Raw genomic sequence first — 15,755 nt, forward strand, 5'->3', positions numbered from 1 at the left:
CCTCTCCCCGCCGGTGCACAGGGGCCACAGCTGCGCCCTAAGAGTGCGGCCGTGGCGGCCCTGACACAGAGCACTCGTTCGATTCATCGGAGCGGAGGGAAGGTGCCTGGGTTTCTAGGAGGCACAGGTTTTAAATAAAACAGGCTCAAAGCCGGGATTTAGGAAGGCTAGCCTGTGACATTATTGGGCTGGGAAGTGACACTGACAATTATTAAGCACTTCCCTCAAGGAAAGAACCATTCTAGCTACTTTTACGCCTGAAAACGCGTTACTATCAAGCTCCATCTGGCGGGGAAAGCAGGGGCGACAGTCAGCCGTTACGAGAGGGTGAGGCAGGTCGTGATCACAGGCCCCGGCGCCCTTGGTCGCCCAGCAAGACGCCCACGGGCTCCGGCGGTGTGTGGAGACACGGGTGTGGCCCGGCTCCGAGGGCCCTGGTGGCTGGTTCTGGGAACGGCCACACCTGCTCGTGCAGACAGGCGGAAGGAGAATGAAAACGGAGGGGCCGAGTTTTAACCTCGGGACTTAAACCTCAGGATGGAGCACCTGAGAACGTTAGCAGCAGGTTACTGGTGGGGACGGAGGGCAGGAATGCAGACTGCAGAAGCACCAAGTGTGGAGACGCGGCGGTGCTGCAGGGCCAGATGCAGCGTCCAGAGACAGGTCCCGGGCCCCTGGGCTCCGCTGGCGCACGGGCTGGGGTGCCGGCTTCACGGTGGGGGTGCCACGGACGGCACGCTCTTCCCTCAGGTCCGGTCCGCGGCCTCCGAGGACAAGAGGAGATTTCTAGAAACAAGACTGAGGCTTTATTTCTGACGCAGGAACTGTATCGTAGGCGTGTTAGGCCCGCAGTTCGGTACGGCCCGGACACAGAAAGCAGCCAGGAGATGGGCGGGTGCCCTCGGGCCGGCGCCCCCCACGCTCGCGTCTCCCCACCCTCGTGTCTTCTCCCTGCCGGGACAAGCGAAACACAGCGCTGCTCCGAAGGAGAAGCCCGAGCGCTCTTTCGTCACAAGGCGGGATGAGCGAGGCGCGGCGTCCCCTGCGGTGGGATGGGCGGAAGGAGCCTGGCCTCTGGCGGCGCTGGGGTGCGGGGGCGGAAGCACGGCGACCGGCTCCTCGGAGAGGGGCTCGCGGCACAGAGGTTCCAGAGGAGGCGCGCCCAGGCCAGGGGCGGCACCGCGGCGTCCGTCCTGGTCCCGGAGCACTGGGCCGGCCTCGGCGGGCCCCACCCGGAGTTCCGACACCATTTACGATGGAAAAGTAAATGAGAAATAAGGCATTCAACATTTGATTTTGTTTTTATTTCCATATGCAATGTAATGTTTAGGCACGCTGCTTGGGATGCTAGTTCTAAAAAAATCGTTGGCCATTATTCAGAATATCCTTTTGGTTTTAAATACTGGTCAGGAAAAACAAATGATGTAAAAATACGTGAATAATTTTCTATTACAGAAATGAAAAACTGATCTGCGTCTAAAAGTGCAAGAGGTGAAGTAATTGAACCCTTTCCCTGGACGATATGGCAATATACAGTATATTGCTTCAGCTGACAAGGCTGTGATGTGTTTTTATATCGACATAGAAAATTATAAATTACATTGAATTAGTATCCATAATCACTATATATATACACAAACCAGTTCTAAAAAAAATACACTGGTTTAGAATTGACGAGCGGAAGCCCACGCGGGACAGGAGCGCGGTCACCGCGTCGAGGCCCAGAACGCCGGCCGGCCCGCCTCGCAGGTGTGTTAAGTACGCAAGCTGCTCGGAGATGGTCGTCAGTGATGCTTGTTAACAAGGTAAGTTTTGGTGAACGGGTTAAAAGGCAGAGGAACTACTAAAACAAAAAACGAAAACGAAAACGAAAAACGAAGAAACTCAAACCACAAGCCGTGCACACTCCCAGCAGTCTAGCGTGTCACCTGCGGGAACACCCATGTCGTGCGAACGAGACGTGAACAGAACATAGGGCTTTACAGGAACATCAGTTCATCAGCGAAGTTGTAGCAATAAATACTTCATCTCTACCAATAGACTTATGTTTTTTGATCCGTTTAAAACAATACAGAAAACAGTTACCAATCAAAAGCTGGTTATAAAAAGAACACCAGATGTTTCTTTTTCAAAACCACGTCTGTAAGTCGGAACAACCAAAGTAACACTTAAAGGGCATTTTCAGCCTACGACTCCTCGCCAGCCTGGAAGGGAAATGAATTCAGAATTTTGTACAAGGTGAAAAATGTATGAAAACGGCCTAATACTTTGGTCACACTAATAATTGTCAAATAGTTATGTTTCAAATACAATAGATCTGTGTATTCACTTTTATAAAACTATTCTTACAGCCATTTTAACTACAGTAGGACGACTATTATTACATGGGTGTTCCAGATCGTATTTCACAGGCTACCCATTGTTTAGAACAATACAATATAAACATACGCAAAAATTCTTGGTATTTGTCAATGTGCAATCTTTGTACACTTCTGGGGTTCTCTGTACAACGTCTTAGGATCTAGAGTAGAAAGGTTGCTGGTCCTGATCCCTCGCAGAGCGAGTGCAGCAGTGGCGGCGGGGCGGCCCTCAGTCAGCAGCGGGCGCCCCTCATCATACAGGGCCATTGACGGACGTGTCGCCGGGCGTGCTCGGCTGGTCGGTCCTACGGGGAAGAGACAGGCATCTGAGGCACTGGACGAGACCCAGAGACAGTCGGCGAGGCACTCTGTCCAGCTCCCTGAGGGCGGGGACGTTCACTCTAACATCACGGGGGGCCCACAGTGGAACGTTCCTTAATGGAATGCTTCCGAGTCCTCTCCAGGGAGCCTGACTGAGCGGCTGTTACGCTTCCCCTGTGCCGCGGACAGTGGGCATTTTGCAGGGGCCGCCCTCGCACCCCAGCCCTTCCAGGAGCACACGAGTGGCCTAGTGTAGTGGCTCTCGGACTGTTGCTCCCGGACCTGTCAGGAGCCACTTGCTCATTCCTCCTTCCAAACAACTTTTTGTTCCGTGTGTTAGAATCCATAAAAAATTTCACTCGAAAAACAGGATTCTTCTACGGCAAGAGGGGAAAAGAGCTTGGAAACAGGGCAGCTCTGGAAAACAGGTGTGCACTTCCACAGACGTGCTCTCACCAGGCAAGCAGTAGGGCTGAGGCAGGGTGCACGGAGGAGGGAAGGCCAGGGGGACAACGTGGTGGCGGACACACAAACTCCCGTTCCTGCCAAACCAACGGGCCCCACGTGCAGGACCGTCTTGGCAGCATTGCCAAGACTTTGCAGCACAGGCTCGGGGACCCGTGGGGACACCCACAGCTGCTTTGGGCCTGGCTTGCCGCTCATGAGCCCAAGGCTCCAGGCACCTGCTCAGGGGGACAGAGTCCAGAAGCCGACTCTGCGAGCGCCCTGCTCACATTCACGGAGTGTCTGTGCGTCAGGGACACACCGGGACAGACCCGCCGGCACCGCTCCCAGGCGGTGGGGTCTCCAGTGCGCTTTCTAACCTCTCTCTGCTCATCTCCCCCCACCATGAAAGGGGGGACAAGAAGCCCCCTGGGGGCGGGGGAGGCGGGACGTGTGCCACGTGCCTGGTGTGCTGGCTGGCACGGGTGTTGCACACGACAGCCGTTAACGATGAAACCCCGTGGCAGGGCACACCTGTCAACCCCGGGAGCGCCAGGCCATGCGGGGAACAGTGCTCACGGAGGAAGAGTCCCTGTGGCTCTACCTCCGACGCGGCCGCACGTCCCTCTCAGGGCACAGAGGTGGCAGGCCGGACCTGCCCTCTCCCTGCCCTCCCCACGCCACCTTGCCAGCGACCATGCTCCACCGTCCCGTCTACGAGGGGCTCCGGGCCTCCCACCAGCTCTCCAGGCGCCTCATCCTACGTGGCCTTCTGTCGCCCGGGTGTCGCTAAGCTGCTGCTTCACCCCCGGGCCCAGACCAGCAGCTGCCACACTCCTGTGCACTGGATGGAGGAGGGACAGACGGGCGGACAGGCAGGGCTCTTCGCGATAGATGTTTCTAGGAAGGTTCCCCGGAGGCAAATGATCCGGGGGAGCCCGGGAGACGACCGCAGGGCCTCCCGCATCGCCGACGGCTGAGAGACCAGGAGGCGCCCGAGGCAGCTGCTCCAAGCCGGGACACGGACCGCTCGGCGGGCCTCGGAGCAGCTCCCGGCACGCGGGGTTCACAGGTGGGACGAGGAGCGAGATCCCACAAAATACCTCTAAAAAAACATACACTGAAAACCGCAGGCCTGGACGCCTGCACCCCGGGACCTGGGGGGCTGCTCTCCAAGCCCTCACCGGAGCCGGCGCACTCCGACAGCTCGTGATTACTGTCTCACACGCCAAAAAGCCCTTGTTTTAATCATAAAAGCAAACCCCTCATTTCTACGGTCATTCCCAGGAGAGGAACAGAAGCAGGGTTTGCCGACCAGTGAGCAGAGAGCGCCCCCTGCTGGTCCCCACTGGTCCCACTACCCCCAAAGGAGGAAGATTTGGGGGGGGGCCTGGCGAGGGGGAGAGTGCAGCTTCTCTGACGGGAGGAGCGCGCGGCCACACGGTTAGCTCTGGGGGGTGCGAGCCAAGTTCCCGGTCCCAGGGCAAGCCCTCCTCTCCTGGCGCGAGCTCTGGAGCATTCGGAGCCCGCCCTGCTCTACCTGTGGAGCCGCGTGTACGGGCCTGGGCGCCCGGCGGCTGACGCTTTGGCTTGGCCTATCCCTTCAGACCACTGGCTCAGTCTAAGCAAAAGGTGAGTAGAAAGAAAACACACATTCCAAACCGCTCAGCTCTGGCGGTGGGATTTTCACACTTAAGACAAATACTGTGCAAAACCAAAACCACACACGGATCACCAAAGTTAAGAATATTCAGCTACATTTATAAAAGGGTCTCCAGGCAGGCTCCCCCTGTGTCACGTGTGCCTGACTGTGGGAAAGGGCACCAGGTGCTGCCTGTGTGGCCAGCAGACGGCGGCCTGGGAACCCCAAACCCGGAGGGGCTTGGTATCAACCTCAACATAGCATGTCCTCAAAAGAAAAAAACGTACAGGGGTAAGGTATGTCAGCATCCAAGGCCTTTCCATTCCCAGGGGCTTTTTAAAGAGCCAGTGATGTTACAGAATCTCCAAAACCCAGTCAGATTCTTAGCTTTTAGGGTAAGAAGGTGAACTGACTCAGGCACCCCACCTAGATGTGGCCTGGGAAGATGCTGCTGTGCTAAGTCACTGAATGCCCGAGGGCAACTGCAAGAGCCGCTCCTACGTCCCCTGGATGCCAACCTCCCTCCCAGCTCCCAGGAGACGAGAGCCGCAGCCAGCACGGGCCCGGGGCAGACCGGAGGGAGCGGGGACTCACCTCTGCTCCGGGCTACTGCTGGGGGGCCGGGGGCCCGAGGACCTGGCCTCTGCTGCCTCGGGGCTCTCCTCCACTTCTTTACAAGCAGCGTCTTGAGAGGTAGACAGTTTTCCTTCCTCACTGCGGTAAAGAGGACGGCAGGCAGCGTTAGGGGCCTGGGCACCAGCTCGGGGGAAGGATGAAGGCACATGCAATGAGTCTGGAAGTCATGGCTGCCATGGAGCACAGCCCTGGGGCTGAGCATGCTCGAGGGAGGGGACCACAGGGACCACAGACAGGGACCGGGACATGACGAAAGGACAGGACCACACACAGGGGAGCCGGAGGAAGGCGGATGTAATGCAGCTGGTGCCGGAGCAAGAGCAGCCCGCATCGCTGTACATACCGATAGGATTTCAACACTCTGAAGCCAAGTGTGCAAAACAGAAAAAGAAATGTACAAGAGTTTCAGAATACTCCTATAAATGAGGAATGTGGGGGGGAGTGGGCCCACGACTGCACGTACGCAGAACGGCAGACTCGGTGCAGGTGTCAAACGACCTGTTTGAAGGAATGAGTCTTTAGTTAAGGCATTTTGCTCTCAGGGCCCAGCCCAGCATCAGCCAGCAGGACAGACCCCGGTCCGCTGGCTGCCCCCGTCACATGAGCAGGGGACCAGGCCTGCAGCAGGAAGGAAGCGAGGTAGGAAGGGTGGCCCGAGGGGGCAGAGGGCTTGGGCTTGCACAGGGTTCCCCCCCTCAACTCCGATGGCTGCTGGGCAGGGAAAAATGAGTCACAAGTGCCTGGACTCTCTGTGGTCTGGACAAGTAGGCTGTTGCCCATTGGGTCAAGATTTCCCATGGTGACAGCGAAGATGGCACTAAAATCAGCTGAAGGGCAGCTAGAGGTCCCTCCGGGAGGGGCCATCATTTCTAGAGCTGAGTCCTGGCCTCTATTTGCTTATGAAAAATCTAACTTTGGGAAGATTTTTTTTTCAGAGGCTTTCAGAAGGGTCTAGGCAATTAAAAAAAAGGAAATTGAACTAAAGTCCACAGATTTACCCGCACTGCCTGGTCCCTTCCTCTCCTTTACCCCCAAACCCCACCCCGTCCCCCCGAAAGCAACTATGTGGACGTGCTTACCACGTGATGCTTGCATGCTCGTAAATGCACGCTCACCACCTACGTGCGTGCCCTGTGGCATAGGCCGGCAGTGAGGGGCACACCCCGTGTACTTCTGTGAGCTCGCACAGCCGGCAAGATCCGTGTGCGTCTGTGACGGTGGCACAGTGGCCCGGTGCGTGCACCTCCCAACCCCCCTGGCCCCTGCCAACGACCCCACACCCGACCGCCCTCTGTCCCCGCACCTCCACGCACAGCGCTGCCACCCCCGCCGCTGTGGCCGCCAGGCCCACTCTTCCGGGCCTGTTTTTATCGCTTCTTCCCAGTTTTCTTTCTAGATAACGTGGGTTGAGTTACCCCGGAATTACCTTAAGTTCGATTTGGTTTATGGATGTCTTTTCTTATATGTACTCATTGCTTATTACTGATGCCAAGAACAGCTACTGAGTTTTTAAAAAATTTAATTTAGAGAAAGAGAGTGCCGAGGGGCAGAGAGCGTGAGAGCCGAGAGAATCCTAAGCAGGCTCCATGCTCAGCACGAAGCCCAGTGTGGGGGCTTGATCCCATGACCATGGGATCAGGACCTGAGCCGAAATCCAGAGTTGGACACTCAACTGACTGAGCCACCCAGGCGCTCCAAAAGGCTGATATTTAAAAAAGTATTTTAATGTTGATTTTCGTGAAAGAGAAACAGAGCGTGTGAGAGAGGGAGATATAATCAGACGCAGGCTCCAGACCCTGAGCTGGCAGCAGAGAGCCTGATGCGGGGCTCGAACTCACGAACCGTTCGAACTGAAATGAGATGCTTAACCGCCTGAGCCCCCCAGGCGCCCCCGCTGGCTTCTGACTTTGAGGCTGTGTGCACGTGCGCTCACAGGGGGCACGCGCGTTCCCCTCGCGCGCCTGCCGGGCGCCTTGCAGAGACGTGCAGTGACCTCCTAACGAGGCGGAAGCGCCCTTCCTGCTCCCGAAGGCTCGGCAGGGCGGGGAGACCACGGCTGCGGCGCGGACCCGCACACCAGTTTTCACCGAAGTGCTCTCGTGACCCTTTCAGTTTTCTGCTTTTCTTTTCCACCAAGATTCCTTTTTTGATCCACGAATTTAAGCAAGGTGATGTCCAGAAGTTCTTTAAGCTCTCATTTCGCTACTGAATTCTCACAGCTGCATCGTATCTGGAGCGTGCACGGCGCTGGCCCTCTGGTTCTGGTGGCGGCAGCCCAGCTGCGAGCCAGTTTCTACTACGACCACACAGGCGGCCCCTTCCTGTACTCCTGTATTCAGAACCCACTGGACGCGACCCACAGTCACCCGAGCACGAGAGAGAGAGAGAGAGAGAGAGAGAGAGAGAGAGAGAGGGACTCGGGGGCCCCAAACTCTCCATGTCTTCGTGTAGATTTGCTGGGCTGAACAGAGGTGCTGGGAAGAGGTCCGGCCAATGTCGGAAGCCACGTGCGGACCATATTACAGACGTTAACACTCCCCCACCGCCCTCCCAACAGCCTGAAGCCGCACGCGCTCCGGCCCGGGTTACCTTTTGAAGACTGCGGTCTCTGTCTTGGCATCTACAGTGAGGCTGAGGGTTTCCTTCATGCCGCCGTTCATCACGGTCTCAGTTACCTGGTCTGGGCCCTCCGCATCCTCCTCCCCGTCAGAGCTGGCCTCCATGGCCACGCTGCCTGGCGCTGAAGACAACACGGCTGCTCACCGCACGCGCCCGAACCGACGAGGGCCGCACCCCGCCTTCCGCGCAGACCCAGCCGCCCGACGTGCCGGCTGCTGCCTCGGCCAGCTGCTGACGGGCACAGGCTTCTGAAACATGCCCGCTGGGGAGGCGTCCCGTGAGCCTCTTCGGCACAGGACCGCAGGGCCCGCTGGCCTCCCCCGGCGGCTCGCCCTCCCCCACGGCACGAGGGGGCCGGGCACACTCTAGCCTCCGCCCGCGCCAGCCCCCAAGTGCTGAGTTACAGTGTACTCGGTACTGTTCTCATCCAGCGTTTGTGCATTTCAGTTGGGTCCTATTTTCCACGGGGTCCCCCCGGGTCCCTTTATTTTTCTCCTTAAGTTACTTTCCTGTGGGTCCTCGTGGATCACTTCCTTGTTCTGTAATAGGAAGCTATGTGCTACGCTGCCTCTGAGCCTGGGCTCTGCGGACACACTTGTGAATTCACACCCCAGCCTCCACGCACTAGCTGTAGAATCCTGGGGCAAGACCTTCCTTATCTGGAAAATGGGGGTAACTAAACCCACTTGCAAAACTGAGGGATAAAACGAGGTCATCTATGGGGACTGTTTAAAAGAAAGACAAATAAAACCAGTATTCGTTGCTGGTTTTATTCCTTTTCCTGCCCCTGGTTCTTGGGCCCTGCCTCCCCGCTGTCTCCTCACTCCTTTTTGTTTTCCCTCCACACACTACTCCTTCCGCCCCCTTCACCACCCCTCTCCCAGGCCGGAAAGAGCGCAGGGCCTCTGCAAGGAACAGCGTGACAGTCCACGGGGCACCCCTGACCGTTGTGACTGTTCATAAACGCGAGAAGAAAACGAACAACCTTACAGCCTGGAAAGTGCCTGGACACACACACAGGCTCCAGCAAAGCAAACTCCGAGTGACCAAAGAGCCGGGACCTGCCGGGCCTGAAAACGCACACGGCTGACCCCGGCCTTCCCACCGGGCGCGCAGGCCGGCACGTTCATCCTTCCTGGGCCCGTGTCCGTGTCTGCGTGTTGACGGGACTGACGACTTAGACCCCTGTGCCTTCTAGAATCAACGGGCCCTTCAGCACTTGCCCTGTGGATGTGAGAGCTACCTGCCTGACTCCCTGCTCCCATGAGCCCTTGAGCCCAAACCTACTACGTGGACAGGAAAACTAGATCTGGAAAACGGTGCCCCGCTCTCCGCACCCACCTTCCGGCTGTGTTCCCAGCACGGCAGCACTGGGGGTCAGAGGGTCCATCGGCTCAGTGCTGGTTTCCATTTCCACTGGAGAATTACTCCTTAGAGAATCTTTTGTACTTTTAGGAAAGAGAAAATTCAGTTCGTTAGCAGTGGGAAACAGCCCTCAGTGACTGTTACTCACAAAACCCTTTGAGAACCCATCCGGTTTCACTGGGGCGACATGGGTGGTCGGTCACGGGCTCCGCTGGCCCAGGGGCCTAAGGGCGGAGGGGACACGCGGCCTGGAGCCCGGTGAGCGCGGGCACGTGAATGTGCGGCCGCTCAGGGACTTCTCAGAGGGGTGCAGGGAGGTTCAGAAGGCACCAGTCCCACATCCTCCCTGTGACCCCCAGGCTGCAGGGCTGGGACAGCAGGGGTTCACACTGTGTGCTATCAGTCTGTCTGCAGTGCCTTTTTTTTTTTTTTAACGAAATGAGCCCAGCGCTCTGAGGGCCTCAGTGACACCTGACGAGCTGACGTGACCGGTGCCCAAGGGGTGAAGGCAGACAGGCTGCGCCACCAGCGCTCCAAGTCACCAAAGGTGCCTGGCGTCCGGTCACAGGAAGACAGCAGAACGCACGAGGGGGAAGCGCGACTGTGCAGGGCACGTGGAGTCGGCAGTGTCCAGTGCCTTGGGGACATCTGCCACCCATCTCCCTTCTGCCCCTGCACGAGAACCTCCCGCTGACACTGCCGCTGCGGGAAAGCCCTGCGGGGCGGAGCCAGCCATGGGGCGGAGCCAGCCCCGCGGGCTGCTGAGGACCTAACCCAGCAGCGAGTGAGAAGTCAACGCTGCTCATTAGGACAGGGACAGTCACAGTCTGTCAAGTGGGGTGGTGGGGGTCGGGTTTCTTTCAGTAGACAGGCTAAAACCATGTTTAGCAAATCAACCTAAGCCTCTCCAGACCTGAAATCCATGGTTAATACTCCAGTGCTGACAGATTATTCAGGAAAGCTGTGACATGGCAGGGTGCTGTCGGGTAGAATGCTACCAACGAGAACGACAGCCATGCCTTCACGCCCCCGATTTAGGGGGTCAGACCAGCTACAAGTGGCGTACAAGTTCATGTTATATGTTCATCTTGAGACACGTTCTGCACTTTCGCGCAGCGCTCCGTACAGAGGTGCGGCCAGGCCGTCTCCGCGCCCCCTCCGCTCCTACGCTCCTCCATCCTGCCTCCCGAGGGCTCGGTGGGGCCAGCTGGGCCCCTGCAGACGGCATCTCTGTCAGCACCGGGCCCACACCTTCCTGGGCCACGGAGCGCACGACCAACGGCCTTTCCCGGTTCGTCCTGGATGACAGGGAGGAGGGCGGGGGCTGGTTTCCTTGGGATTCGTCGCTGTCGCCCCAATACCGATCTGTCATCTCGCGACCTCCAAAAGCAGTGCCCGTAGCTGGCACGCCACCCCCGTTCTCCTGTGGAAAGGCCCAGGGGGCTGGCACACGTGCACTCACCTCAGGGAAGACGTGAACTCCGAGAAAGAGGCCCAGCCGGTCTCCTTAGTTGGCATTGGCTCCTCCGTGCTCCAGACGTCGGACCCAACAGAATCTAAGGGGGTCCCATGGGCCGTCTCCATGGGGACATCAAAGTTGGCTGACCAGTTGGGTGCTGCAAAGAGGGAAGGAATTTCATTTTGGGAATATTTCAGTAGTTTAACGGAATAAATAGTTTAACGGGATACAAGATACATTTAAAAAAAAAAAAACAGACTCGCAATGACACAAGGACCACCACCGTGGTGCGGACACAACGCTCTGATACACCACGGCAGCAGTGGATACAGCACGATCACATGGGGGGCACGTGACAACATCCATCCTATTATGAAACCGTGGCTTTCCTTTAAACCCTGAATTCTCATTTCTAAGGCTTTTCTCCCCGTAGGGATCCCACACGAGGCCACTTCTTCTCAGGAGAGCAGCTACCACGACTTCCGGCGCTCCGATGGAGCACCTTCTGGCCAAGCCTCCGCGATTCCAAAGTGTCGGGGCACGTGCTGAACCCTGGGGGTTGCAGCTTTCTAGAAGTGTGCTGTGGCCGAACCACGAAAGAAGGCGGATGCAGACTTCTACGGAAATGCTGATCCCGTGAAAGATCGGAGAGGATGGTGGCCGGAACCTTCCAGAGTGCAAAGCGATTCTAGAATGTAAAAACCTTCTCGGGGTTCAGTTCCATGAAGTTCGTCACTGAGCTGTGTCCCCCGCTAAGAAACACGAACACGGGGGTGTGAAATAGTTTCTCTCGATCAACAACTAACAGACACCGCGGGAAGAGAAGGGAAACACGAGGACGCCAAGCCGCGTCTAGAACACGCTCCTCTCCTCCTTCTGACGGACGTGCCAGGATCACACGGACACGGGGAGGAAGACGCAGGAGGAGGAGTGCACAGCCACGCCCTGTGTGATCTCTGCAGCTCTGCTGTAAACCCAGTTACTCCAAAACAGAAAGTTGTATAAAAAAAGCAATAGGTTGGCGATTCAGCTGCTGATTAATCAACGGGCGACTTTAGCTGCTTCCCAATCCAGATGTGGCCCCACTCCGCACTGTCCATGGCCTCCTGGCAGTCCCCTGGGGCCGACACGAACAGCAGGAAGGCCAGAAACGCCTATTTGGGCACAGCGCCCCTAAACCCTTGGAATTGAAGTCTTGGTGCGCTGAAGCCGAGGCTGGAGGCCTGGGACTCCTGGAGGGGCGACCGGCCCCACCCCCGCAGCCTGGCCCCCCAGGAGGGGAGCAAATCATGAAGGGCCAATGATTTAATCAGCACGAGGACCTGATGAAGGGTCTGTAGCAACTCAGACCGGAGGGCTCAGCCTGCCACACTGTGTGTGAACAGAGATCCCATGCTCAGGACCCTTCCCGACCGCGTCCCTGCCTCGCTCCCCACCTGACTGCTCCCATCCGCCTCCTCCACCACATCCTCACCGTGCTGCCTGCCAGCGGTGCGCACCGAGCCCGCAGGCCCGGGTCAGCGTCACCTCCTCAGACAGGTCCCCTCGGGTGAAATCTCGACTGTGTCCTTGCTCTCCTTGCGCACCGCACCGTAGGCCTGCGAGCTCCCCAGAATCTGCCGCAGCGCCCCCAGGTCCTCAGGAGACCCTAAGCTCCGGGACGCAAGTCTGGGGTGTCCTGCACCTGGCACACACTCGGGACTGGATAAAGGCGGATTTGAAGTGAATTACAGACAGAAACCCCACGTCTTCCTCCAGAAGACGGCGAGCTGGGAGAGCTCTTCCCCCGCGGCCCTCGCTTGCTGGGCCTGCACCGTGGGGGCGTGCTGGTCCCTGAGGGCCCCCGGCGCCCAGAGAGATTCGGCCCCCACGGCGGAGCCCGCAGGGGCCTCCCGGGGAAGCAGGGCCCCGTCAGCCCCGAGGGAAGCCCCGGAGCAGCCCGCGCGGCCCTCTCACAGGACCAGCAGCCTGCGCTTCCAGATGTCAAGAACTGCCTCGAGTCTTCTTAGCAAGCAGCAGGGACGTAAACACACGCTTGGGCTGGACAAGTTCAAGGGCTACGGGCTTCATAAACAGACCGAAGACGCCAGTCACACCGTGCCGGCTCTCAGGGGCCTCCCTCAGCACTGGCATCCCTGATTCCGCAGACACAGCGCCTCCTCATCCCTTCCCAGTCCGTGCGGTCTCCCTTCTGTCGGGCACCCAGAGGCTGGAGCTCCGGGTCCTCCAGCTGGACCCACCCGGAGGGCGTCCACACCACAGGAGACGCCCCGTCCTCAGAGGGATGACCGGCCCCTTCCTTCAGGCCCTGTGCCTGACACTCAAACCTCCAAGGGGACTCACAGGACCGCGCTTCAACCTAATTCCCGCGTTTTAAAATACACCTGTTTTCGCCACACAGAGACTGATGCAGAAGGACAACAACTTACGTTCATTCAAGTCCACCTCCATCTTATCCTCTGCGCCGGCACCACTGGGCTCCAACAGGTCCTGTTTCGCTCCGTCTTCCTCCTCAGAGTCTGTACTTTCTTCACTGTCTGTACTCCCCGAGCTAAGGGGAAAAGAGAAAAAAAAGACCAGAATAGTTAATGATGCCTATCAGTCACCAGCGAAATCCAGAAAGTCCTGAAGGTCATCCGAGAAGAAACAACCGCGTGCAGCTTGTCTGGATCATCCCTGCCTCATGAACGCGCCCCCCCCCCCCCCCCCCCCCCCCCCCCCCGCCCCCGGCTGTCCTGCCGGCGCCTGGGCTCCGCGGCTTCGAACAGGGTGCGGAGGCAGCTCACTGTGGCACTGCCCCCGGCCCAGGTGCTGCGTGCCGTCCACATGCCGCCCCGCCACCCACACAGCGCTCCTGGAGGTCTCGTCCCACCTGGCATTACCCAGGGCCCTCCGAGTCCTCCACAGCCCGCTCAGAAGCCCCACGTCGGACCTGGACGTGCAGATGTCCTCCTGAGTCTGCGTGCCATCCCTGCCTCTTACTGGTGTCGTCACAAGAGCAAAAGTGCTTAATTTTGGCGAACTGGAGCTTATGAAAATTTCCTTTCACACATGTGCTTTTGCTGTCGATCCTAGAAATCCTGCCCTAACCCAAAGTCATGAGGATCTTCTGTAGAAGTTTTATAGCCCGATGTGTCACATTCAGGTTTGAGGATCCACTTTGAGTTCCCGGACTTGGCACACAGATGTTCACCTGTTCTAGAACTGTTTGCTTAACAGACTACCCTTTCTCCACTGAACTACCCTTGCACCTCTGTCAGGTCAGCTGTCACCACACCCAATAATTTGTACTCCGCTCTGTCCCTGACCTGCTCCGTCTCTGTGATCATGCGGTCGCAGTGACTGTATTCTGGAACCACGTCCTGTCCGTGCTCCAATTCTGTTCCTTGTGAAGGTTGTTCTGGCTCCCCCAGCTCCTCTGCATTCCCTTATGAATTTAAGTGCCCACGTGTCGGCCGTCCCCAGGAAGCCTGCCGTCACCGTCCTCGAGACTGCACGGACCCCAGACCAGTCCGGGGAGAACTGGCACTTGAACAGTACTGAGCTCCCAATCATAAACACGGATCAGCTCTGGATTTCTCCCGGCTGCCTTCACTGTCCTGTGATTTTCAGTGGCCAGGTCTTGGCCCCCATGTCAGTTACCCTTGTGTATTTAGTATTCTGATGCCACCATGGACAGGACTGGTCGGTGAGGTCGGTTCTGCCGGTCTGCTGCAGGACAGAGAAATCCTTCCAGGCTGACCGTGTACATGCGATCGGGCCAAACCTGCTCAGGTGTTCTAAGAGCCTTTCCATAGATTCCAACGACTTTTCTACACGGACAGTGACTGCTGTCTGTGAATAAAGATAACGTTACCCTTTCCTCTCCAATCTACTTCTACTTGACTTACTGCACGGGCTAGAAGCCCCAGCAACAGTGGCGAGAAGCCACGGTGAGAGCAGGCCTCTTCCGTCTGGTTCCTGGTCTGAGGGGAACGGTTCACGTTTTATCACACGACCCCCTCAGGTTTACGGTAGAAGCGGTAATCAGGTTAAGAAAGTTCTATCTCCAGGTTGCTAAGAATTCTTAGCAGGTACAGATGTTGGGGTCAGCCACATGCTTACTGATAAGATTTTCAAATGTTAAGCCAACTCTGTTTCTGAAATAGACTTTACTTTTTACTTGGTCTTGAGGTATTATTGTTTCCTTTATTTACTAAAACCTTTAAAGGTGTTTTTGCATCCGCACTGGTGAGAACAACAGAGTCACATTCCTTGTCATGTCATGTCAGTCTGGTGTCAGGTCACACTGATGTGACCTCTTCGAATGACATGGGCACTAGATCCTCTTCTTCAAGTTTCTAGAAGCTTTTGTATAAACCTAGTATCATTCCTGAAATGTGTGGCAGAATTTACCAGAGAAGACACCCGGGCCCAGAGTATTTTTGTATTTATATGGGAAGTTTTAAACTAAGAATTCAACTTCTTTAATAAACACAGGACGATTCCGGTCACCTTTCTTGGGGGACAGGCGAGCTTTGGTAGCCTGCGCCTCTCCAAGACCGATTCGCTGCCGGATCTGCTGGCCCCGAGTTACTCACCAAGCCCTTATTCTGGTTTTGGGGCCAAGGCGGCGGCGCCGCTCTCGCCCCTGGGGTCAGTGACGTGTGCCCCTGCTTCTCTTGCCCTCTGTCTGGAGGGGCACTGACTCAAGCTTCTCAGAGAAGAACTGTAGATCACAATCATCTCCTCTACTGTTCTGTTCCCTAAGGTGGAAGCCGCCTAGAGAGGTCTCTACTTGTGAGTAACAGCAGCACTAGAACGGCTGTGTCATGCCCCCTTTCATTTCCTCACCAAGCCACTTGTTATTTAGCTGCCATGTGTTTGGGGTTTTCCCAAGATCTTTCTGCGACTGGCTTCCCACGAATTC

General features: G+C 57.1%; 1 protein-coding gene across 14 annotated transcripts in view; it reads right to left on the reverse strand.

Annotated features, from left to right (window-relative positions):
* Positions 1 to 1,282: 1,282 nt before the first annotated feature.
* The window catches only part of PPP6R3 (protein phosphatase 6 regulatory subunit 3), a 119,067-nt gene continuing 104,594 nt past the window's right edge, over positions 1,283 to 15,755 (reverse strand). For 6 of the 14 annotated variants that reach the window (XM_029956318.1, XM_029956320.1, XM_029956316.1 and 3 more), the window contains 7 exons: positions 13,276 to 13,397; positions 10,850 to 11,003; positions 9,364 to 9,470; positions 7,993 to 8,143; positions 5,747 to 5,764; positions 5,362 to 5,481; positions 1,283 to 2,665 (listed from right to left, as the gene is read on the reverse strand). In XM_029956318.1, coding sequence (XP_029812178.1) covers positions 2,614 to 2,665; positions 5,362 to 5,481; positions 5,747 to 5,764; positions 7,993 to 8,143; positions 9,364 to 9,470; positions 10,850 to 11,003; positions 13,276 to 13,397 — 724 coding nt within the window. In that variant the 3' untranslated portion in view covers positions 1,283 to 2,613. The other 8 variants (XM_029956321.1, XM_029956319.1, XM_029956315.1 and 5 more) reach the window with 3 other exon arrangements.

Source organism: Suricata suricatta, chromosome 11 (genome assembly GCF_006229205.1).
Source record: "Suricata suricatta isolate VVHF042 chromosome 11, meerkat_22Aug2017_6uvM2_HiC, whole genome shotgun sequence".
Taxonomy (NCBI): Eukaryota; Metazoa; Chordata; class Mammalia; order Carnivora; family Herpestidae; genus Suricata; species Suricata suricatta.